The sequence below is a fragment of the Oncorhynchus masou genome, chromosome 21 (genome assembly GCF_036934945.1).
Source record: "Oncorhynchus masou masou isolate Uvic2021 chromosome 21, UVic_Omas_1.1, whole genome shotgun sequence".
Classification (NCBI taxonomy): Eukaryota; Metazoa; Chordata; class Actinopteri; order Salmoniformes; family Salmonidae; genus Oncorhynchus; species Oncorhynchus masou.
In genome coordinates this window covers 18,813,498-18,823,072 of record NC_088232.1, presented here as the reverse complement: position 1 = coordinate 18,823,072, position 9,575 = coordinate 18,813,498, and the positions used below count along the sequence as shown (strand labels likewise).

The 9,575-nt window shown below is 45.9% G+C and overlaps 1 protein-coding gene across 5 annotated transcripts in view; it reads left to right on the top strand.

Annotated features, from left to right (window-relative positions):
• slc25a21 (solute carrier family 25 member 21) overlaps nt 1-9,575 on the top strand; it is a 233,406-nt gene that overhangs the window by 148,326 nt on the left and 75,505 nt on the right. For 3 of the 5 annotated variants that reach the window (XM_064927715.1, XM_064927713.1, XM_064927714.1), the window contains exon 3: nt 6,086-6,134. In XM_064927715.1, the coding sequence (XP_064783787.1) occupies nt 6,086-6,134 (49 nt within the window). Of the gene's footprint in view, nt 1-569; nt 752-1,045; nt 1,068-6,085; nt 6,135-9,575 lie in introns of those variants that run through there. The other 2 variants (XM_064927716.1, XM_064927717.1) reach the window with 2 other exon arrangements.

The following is a 9,575-nucleotide window of genomic DNA, read 5'->3' as shown; positions in this document are numbered from 1 at the left end:
TCTCCATCTCCCATTCGGACCGACACATTCATCTACATGCCTAATGTACAGTATGTGCTTGGAGGCTATGCTGTGTAGGTGTTGAGCCGGCTTGTTACAAATGATTCACCCATACCAAAATATACGTATGTACTACTGTAAGTAGCTGTGAATAGAAGCGTCCGTTGCGTTTATTCATTGAGACAGTCATGTTAAATCATGTGTTAAGTTTATAAAAGTTTTTGTCGCACAAACATACTTCCATTATCTTCATTGGCGGGTCAAAAGTACTTGTATACTTGCTCCTTCGTGTGTCCCTGAATCTTTAGTGTTCCACGGTACTGCAGGGACTAACCCGGGAACAGTAGTCCAGTTCTGGCTGGGACCAGTGCATCCGGTTCTTTCCGTCCTGACAGTAATGGAACCTGAATGTCGTCTCTGCGTGTTGATGGATTATCTGCTTTGTTCCACTTGGATTACAAATGGAGGAGGGTTGGCGCTGTGTTTGTTTTGCATTGTAACTCTGATGCGTTGTGAAACAGAGTCACATTCAGCCGTCGGCTACGGGTTCAACTGAAGGGTTTCGTCGGGGCGTATCGTATCAGAGAGCTGAACTAAAAGGGCCTGGGAGTACGTCTCTGTAGCAATTTAGAGTCTTCTCTTGGGAGTCGATGTGCCGTAACCATAGGCCATGTATGGCTGATGTCCTAAATGATATGGCCAGTAACTCACTGCCGTAACTCATTGCTGTCCCGGAGAAATGGCACCGTAGGTAAGGCCTTATCAAACATGATATTGAATCATTCATAGAGACGAATCATCTAGGAATGAATCGAGTGTTTGTAGAGCCTAATGCACACAGTGCGAGTCACTTTCACAGGGGGAATTCCAACGTCCTGTGACCTTTTCTCTCTGACTACTAGGAATTGTGACTCCTGTCCATCTCTGTGATTGATGACACCTGTGCGGTCACATTGAGCAATCGCTCCCTGGCACAGCGCTGTTTTCCTTTCTCGCTTCTACGTGGGAGCGAACTGCGCGGCTCCCTGAGCCAAAACCAACTCGGATCAGTATCTCATCTGCGTGATGTATGATCAACTTTTTTTTCCTGTAAGAAAAGTTATCAGACTTGGTGGAATGTTGAAGCGACGGGCTGCCCGTGTCGGTGCTTGTTAAAGCTATAGGACACAGTAGGTGCCTCTAGCCTGGTATTCTACCCTGGACAAATAGAATGCGTTCTAATAATGTATTTCTATGGTCTACCCTATGGTTATTTAAAGTAGGCCGATCTATTCTATTCTATTCTATTCTATTCTATTGGACCGTTCTTTAGTACAGGCCTACAATCCCTCTGCTTACTGAGTCCTGCCCGTAGCCAAAATTCCAAGCGTGTTAAACACTGGCACACGATGGAAACAGCTGGCGTTAGAAATCGGCATTCGATCAAAAAAGCACGATTTACCCCGTGAAATTCGTGTCGTTTTTTGAAATCATAGCCACTAAGTTTTTTTTTTTTTGGTCAAGTAACACTGATATTTAACACAGAGACGGTTTTGGTGAAGTAGAGTATCAATACAGTATGGGATTGTGCAACGTGGCTGTGTTCCAAGCAGAGCTGCCGCTCTCTCTCTCGGGGTGTGTGCGTGTGTGTCTACATGTTTTTTCCTACCTGATCAGGACCTCAATGTCATAACAATTCACCCAAATGTCCTAACGAGGTAGTACAGTACGTGTCAACTTTTTAGAACAGTTTATGTCCTGAAATTGTTCAAATGCTATTTGTAAACTTAATGTTTGGCTTGAGGTTTTAGGGGTTAGGGGGAAAATACATATTTTTCCTCTCCTGAAAGTTCACAAAAATAAAGCTGCGGGGGGTTGACAGGACCTGTCAGTGCCATTTTGACACCGGAGACAAAATAAACAGTAAATAATGGGATCCACCAACATTTCACCCAGTGTAGTGGAACAGAGCTAGAAAACCCAACCAGATGGCAGGTCACTATGGTGTTACATCAGTACAACTATTCTACGCCAGCGGTAGGAGCTCTCTGCTGTTCTCACAGAGAGATGAGGAGACATGCCAACCCAAGACAATATCATGCTTTTATCCAAAGGGACAAGTTCGTCTCATCTACAGTATGTGCGTACAGTTTAGTATGTGTATGTGATTGCTGGGGGAATTGAACCTACAGCCCTGGCATTGCTAGCACCACACAGGAAAACCTTAACGTCCAGTTGTTGTTTCAGCTCCTCATTCGACACATAGCTGCCTGCTATCATCAGTCTGTCCCTGTTGTTGCTCTTCCCACAATTCAACCAAACTCTCTGAAGAAGACGAATGAAGGCCTTCCTGCTCCACACGGCACCAGTGTGTCATGGGGGTTTCCTTTCAGCTGTCAGCACGTGCTACTGTTTAATCGGGCCAGCATCAGCACCGAGACCCCTCACATACTCCAGGGTACCCTTCACACACTTCTACCGTTCCTCCCTCCACGTTCACACCACCCTCACACTCATCAGCCGTGGAGAGGAACAACCGCAGGAGGAATTTAAACGAAACACGGACTGATCAGTGCTGGTATGTAGTGTTGAGGTGGTGCTCAAGGAATGTTCTACTGTAGTCCGGGCACCAGTCTGTTCAGCTAACATGCCACTCCCTTGTGCTCTGTGTCGTGTTTAGTTGGACAGGAGTGGCAAGGAGCGGAATGAACTCTCACCAGACTGGTAACCAGACGAGTTCTACATAGGAGCTGGGTCAGATCTGGTCTGGTAGAGGTTGGAGTTGTTAGCATTCTGTCAGGCTCGTTGTCGGTCTTTTTTTGTCCCCGTTACAACCTTGCGTCTCAGGCATCACATCGAGCTGAGTAGTCCGATAACTACACACAGCTAACCCACATCAGACAGACAGCCTACAGTTTATAGTAGTCAGGCCTACTCTGCGGTGCGTCTCTGTAGCAATTAGAGTCTTCTCTTGGGAGTCAATGTGCCGTAACCATTGACCATGAATGGCTGATGTCCTAAATGATATGGCCAGTAACTCACTGCTGTTGCTGTCCCAGAGAAATGGCACCGTAAGTAAGACCATATCAAAGGCCAAAATCTATTTTAATCTGCTTCCGTTGGAAACATACATGTTTAGTGGAGGCCTTCACTCTGAGACCGTTGTTGGCCTCATGCATATAGGAACACTATTTCTCCCTGTGTCCCTCTGTCTCTGTCTCTCTCACTCAGCTCTGTTTTCTCTATTTTCCAGAACTGAAACTATGAGAGAGAAAACATGCCTTAGCTTAGTCCATGAGAATGTGATCTCCAGTCTGCTCAAGTCCCCCTGAGCTACACGGGCAGTCAATGATGAATTAACGATAAACCTTCTCCTAATGTTGTTGTGGGCCTGACTTGGGTTCCAAATGGCACCTTATTCTCTTTGGCTCCGATCAAAATAGTGCGCTAGGTAGTGAATAGGGTGGCATTTGGGATGCAGTCTAGGCGTGGACTTGTTCGGACCAGGTGTGTGGAGACATGGAGGAATCTATTGCATTGTTGTTTTGTTCGTTAATTTCTCTGTTTGGTTTCCTCTAATGTGGATCCTAATGATGTGTGTAGCAATAGAAGAATGTCTTGTTCTTTCCCAGCAGTCCTCTGTTTGAAAAGGCTTAGTGTGCAGGCAGACAGACAGGTTGAGGTTTGAAAAGGCTTAGTGTGCAGGCAGACAGACAGGTTGGAGTTTGAAAAGGCTTAGTGTGCAGACAGACAGGTTGGGGTTTGAAAAGGCTTAGTGTGCAGGCAGACAGACAGGTTGGGGTTTGAAAAGGCTTAGTGTGCAGGCAGACAGACAGGTTGAGGTTTGAAAAGGCTTAGTGTGCAGGCAGACAGACAGGTTGGAGTTTGAAAAGGCTTAGTGTGCAGACAGACAGGTTGGGGTTTGAAAAGGCTTAGTGTGCAGGCAGACAGACAGGTTGGGGTTTGAAAAGGCTTAGTGTGCAGGCAGACAGACAGGTTGAGGTTTGAAAAGGCTTAGTGTGCAGGCAGACAGACAGGTTGGAGTTTGAAAAGGCTTAGTGTGCAGACAGACAGGTTGGGGTTTGAAAAGGCTTAGTGTGCAGGCAGACAGACAGGTTGGGGTTTGAAAAGGCTTAGTGTGCAGGCAGACAGACAGGTTGGGGTTTGAAAAGGCTTAGTGTGCAGGCAGACAGACAGGTTGGGGTTTGAAAAGGCTTAGAGTGCAGGCAGACATACAGGTTGGGGTTTGAAAAGGCTTAGTGTGCAGACAGTCAGGTTGGGGTTTAAAAAGGCTTAGTGTGCAGACAGTCAGGTTGGGGTTTGAAAAGGCTTAGTGTGCAGACAGTCAGGTTGGGCTTTGAAAAAGCTTAGTGTGCAGACAGACAGACAGGTTGGGGTTTGAAAAGGCTTAGTGTGCAGACAGACAGACAGGTTGGGGTTTGAAAAGGCTTAGTGTGCAGACAGTCAGGTTGGGGTTTGAAAAGGCTTAGTGTGCAGACAGACAGGTTGGGGTTTGAAAAGGCTTAGTGTGCAGACAGTCAGGTTGTGGTTTGAAAAGGCTTAGTGTGCAGGCAGACAGGTTGGGGTTTGAAAAGGCTTAGTGTGCAGGCAGACAGGTTGGGGTTTGAAAAGGCTTAGTGTGCAGGCAGACAGGTTGGGGTTTGAAAAGGCTTAGTGTGCAGGCAGACAGGTTGGGGTTTGAAAAGGCTTAATGTGCAGACAGACAGACAGGTTGGGGTTTGAAAAGGCTTAGTGTGCAGACAGACAGACAGGTTGGGGTTTGAAAAGGCTTAGTGTGCAGGCAGACAGGTTGGGGTTTGAAAAGGCTTAGTGTGCAGGCAGACAGGTTGGGGGTTGAAAAGGCTTAGTGTGCAGGCAGACAGGTTGGGGTTTGAAAAGGCTTAGTGTGCAGGCAGACAGACAGGTTGGGGTTTGGAGTGTTTGAGCGTCACGTCATCAGGTTACCTGGAGGAGAGGAGATCCAGTGGCTCATAGTAACAGCAATCTTTGGCAAAATGTCTGGGACTGAGGGTAAGATCCATTCATGTGACTAGAGGATTATTAAGGTCAAATGTTTACGGTAGTAACCGATAATGACCTTTTTTTCCAGTTTGAATTCATATCAACGACGGGAGGCTCTGACCTACCTAGACAGTTCTACCAACGCATAGCTCGTGCCCATATTAAGATGCTCTCTCTCTGTGGTATTTCTCTCTCGTGATAATTGGCTTCCTGGAAAAACCCCAAGGAGACACTCTGTTGTTTATAGACAATATATTTAATGGAGCTTAATTAGAATGAAGCCGTGTTGCAGAGCAGCTGTGTACACACCGAGGGAATCTGCGAGGGGAAACCATTCAACACAATAGCAGACTTAAGAGCGAGAAATGCAGTGAGAACGACGAATCTGACTTTATAATGGCTGATTGAGGTGGAATGTCTCCAGTGTTGGAGTGCAATGGGTTTTTTTTTAAAACACAGATGTACTTCGTTATACTGTGTGTGTCTCGTTCACAGACAGAATATTACCATTTGGCTCTGGGTGCTGAGATAAGTATGCGTGTTGGACTGGGACCACGAGGCCCTCACTGATCAACAGGCTCTACATTGATGATCCAACAACCCACGGATGTTTGGTGACTTGAGCCAATCGTCTCTAGCCTGGTACTATCACAATCACAATAGGATTATAGTCCCTTAGCGCCTGTTTGGGGGGGGGGGGGGTACCAACTCACCAGTCACCGCTGCCTTCCTCGTCACTGCCGAGAAGGCTTACCACACCCTTGACAGTCTGGCGGTAAAAAATATGAGTGGTGTGATGATTCATGTGGCTCTAACCCACCGTGTTTGGTCTGTGGGGGGTTACCAATGATTATTGGGTGGTACGGAGGTTGGCTGGCTGACTGGGTAATGATGAAGTGTAAAATGTGACAGAAATCGGTTGCCGTTCGTAGTTTGGTTCATCATTGTGTCTCTTACTTTTTACAATGTTCGCCAGCAAAGAAGCCCTCCGTTTGCCAAACAAATCACTGTCAGGTTGACAGTGTGCACATTCGGGTAAATGGAGAGCAATATTGTAATGAGTTCTACTTTCGTTTCTCTTCAGGTCTGGTGGAGATTCTGTTGATGCACCCTCTAGATGTGGTGAAGACCAGGTACGTCGCCCTATAAAACGCACACACTTTTAACCTAAATCCAATGGCTGGATGGCAGCATTCGCGCAAAACTGAAAGTGTGATCCTCCGCATTAACCCATGGAAAGAGTTCTGGATATATGGCTGAATTACAAACAGTGTAGTTATTCCTTCAGCAAGGCAATCAAACAAGCGAAATCCCAGTACAGGGACAAGGTGGAGTCGCAATTCAACGGCTCAGACACGAGACGGATGTGGCAGGGTCTACAGAAAATCACTACAGAAAGAAAAGTCACATCACGGACACCGACGTCACGCTTCCAGACAAACTAAACACCTTCTTTGCCCGCTTTGAGGATAATACAGTGCCACCATCGCGGCTCACTAACAAAGACTGCGCTCCCCTTCTTCGTGGCCGACGTGAGTAAAACATTTAAACGTGTTAACCCTCGCAAGGCTGCTGGCCCAGACGGCATCCCTAGCCTCGTCCTCAGAGCATGCACAGACCAGCTGGCTGGTGTGTTTACAGATATATTTATTCGCTCACTATCCCAGTCTATTGTCCCCACATGCTTCAAGATGGCCACCATTTTTCCTGTAGCCAAGAAGGCAAAGATAAATCCCTACCGCCCCGTAGCACTCACTCCTGTCACCATGAAGTGCTTTGAGAGACTAGTTAATGGCTGCAATCCCGTTAACGGGATCGATATGACAACAGCCAGTGAAAGTGCAGGGCGCCAAATTCAAAACAGCATAAATATCATAATTAAAATTCCTCAAACATACATGTATCTTATACCGTTTTAAAGGTAATCTTGTTGTTAATCCCACCACAGTGTCCGAAAGCACCACGAACGATTATGTTAGGTCACCACCAACTCACAGAAAAACACAGCCATTTTTTCCAGCCAAAGAGAGTCACAAAAAGCACAAATAGAGATAAAATGAATCACTAACCTTTGATGATCTTCTCCAGATGACACTTATAGGGCTTCATGTTACACAATACATATATGTTTTGTTTGATAAAGTTCATATTTATATCAAAAAGTCTGAGTTTACATTGGTGCGTTACATTCACTAGTTCCAAAAACATCCAGTGATTTTACATAGCCACATAAATTCAACAGAAATACTCATCATAAATGTAGATGAAAATACAAGTTATACACATGGAATTATAGATATACCTCTCCTTAATGCAACTGCTGTGTCAGATTTTTTTAAACTACGAAAAAAGCTAACCATGCAATAACCTTAGACGGCGCTCAGAAAAAAAGAAAATTATCTGCCATGTTGGAGTCAACAGAAATCAGAAATAACTTTATAAATATTCCCTTACCTTTGATGATCTTCATCAGAATGCACTCCCAGGAATCCTAGTTCCACAATAAATGCTTGATTTGTTCGATAATGTCCACTATTTATGTCCAAGCAGCTACTTTTGTTAGGGCTTAGGTATACAAATCCAAACGCTCGTGCAGGTCCAGCATAACGTCGGACAAAAACTTCATAAAGTTATATTACAGGTCTTAGAAACATTTCAAACTAAGTATAGAATCAATCTTTTTTATCATAAATCTATCAACCAGAGAATTACTTTGTCTGTAGAGAAGCCATGGAACGCAGGTCGCTATCATGTGAATTGCGAGTGACCAGCCCTTGGCTCTCTGCCAGACACCTGGCTCATTCAGCTCCCATTCAGCCCCACAACACAGTAGAAGCCTCATTCAAGTTTCTAAAGACGGTGGACATCTAGTGGAAGCCCTAGGAAGTGCAACTTCATCCATATCCCACTGTAAATTCAATATGGGCTGGGTTGAAAATCGACCAACCTCCGATTTCTCACTTCCTGTTTGGATTTCTTCTCAGGTTTCTTCCTGCCATATGAGTTCTGTTATACTCACAGACATCATTCAAACAGTTTTAGAAACTTCAGAGTGTTTTATATCCAATAATAATAATAATATGCATATATTAATTAGCAACTGGGACTGAGGAGCAGGCCGCTTACTCTGGGCACCTCTGGGCAGCTTTCATCCAAGCTACTCTATATTGCCCCTGCAGCCATATGAAGTTAAGGATCAAATCACCTCAACCTTACCTAATACCCTAGACCCACTTCAATTTGCTTACCACCCCAATAGATCCACAGATGACACAATCGCCATCACACTGCACACTGCCCTATCCCATCTGGACAAGAGGAAACCATGTAGGAATGCTGTTCATTGACTACAGCTCAGCATTTAACACCATAGAACCCTCCAGGCTCATCATCAAGCTGGAGGCCCTGGGTCTCAACCCTGCACAGTGCAACTGGCTACTGGACTTTCTGACGGGCCACGCCCAGGTGGAGAAGGTAGGGAACAACATCTCCGCTCAGCTGATCCTCAACACTGGGGCCCCACAAGGGTGTCTGCTCAGACCCTCCTGTACTCCCTGTTCACCCACAACTGCGTGGCCAAGCACGCCTCCAACTCAATCATCAAGTTTGCGGACGACACAACAGTAGTAGGCCTGATTACCAACAACGACAAGCCTACAGGGAGATGGTGAGGGCCCTGGGAGTGTGGTGCCAGGAAAATAACGTCTCACTCAACGTCAACAAAACAAAGGAGATGATTGTGGACTTCAGGAATCAGCAGAGGAAGCACCCCCCTATCCACATCGAAGGGACAGTAGTGGAGAAGGTTGAACGTTTTAAGTTCCTGGGCGTACCCATCACAGACAAACTGAAATGGTCCACCTACACAGACAGTGTGGTGAAAAAGGCGCAACAGCACCTCTTCAACCTCAGGAGGCTGAAGAAATTTGGCTTGTCACCCAAAACCCTAACAAACTTTTACAGATGCACAATCGAGAGCCTCCTGTCGGGCTGTATCACCGCCTGGTATGGCAACTGCACTGCCCGCAACCGCAAGGCTCTCCAGAGGATGGTGCGGTCTACACAACGCATAGCCGGGGGCAAACTACCTGCCCTCCAGGACACCTACAGCACCCGATGTCACAGGAAGGCCAAAAAGATCATCAAGGACAGCAACCACCCGAGCCACTGCCTGTTCACCCCGCTACCATCCAGAAAGCGTACCATCCAAAAAGCGAGGTCAGTACAGGTGCATCAAAGCTGGGACCAAGAGACTGAAAAACAGCTTCTATCTCAAGGCCATCAGACTGTTAAACAGCCATCACTAACTCCGAAAGGCTGCTGCCTACACTGAGATCCAATCACTGGCCACTTTAATAAATGGATCACTTTATACAGTGCCACTTTGAATAACGGCACTTTAATAATGTTTACATATCTTGCATTACTTATCTCATATGTATGTACTGTACTCTATACCATCTATTGAATCTTGCCTATGCTGCTCGGCCATCGCTCATTCATATATTTGAAGAATATGTACATATTCTTATTCCATCCCTTTAGATTTGTGTGTATTTGGTAGTTGTTGGGGA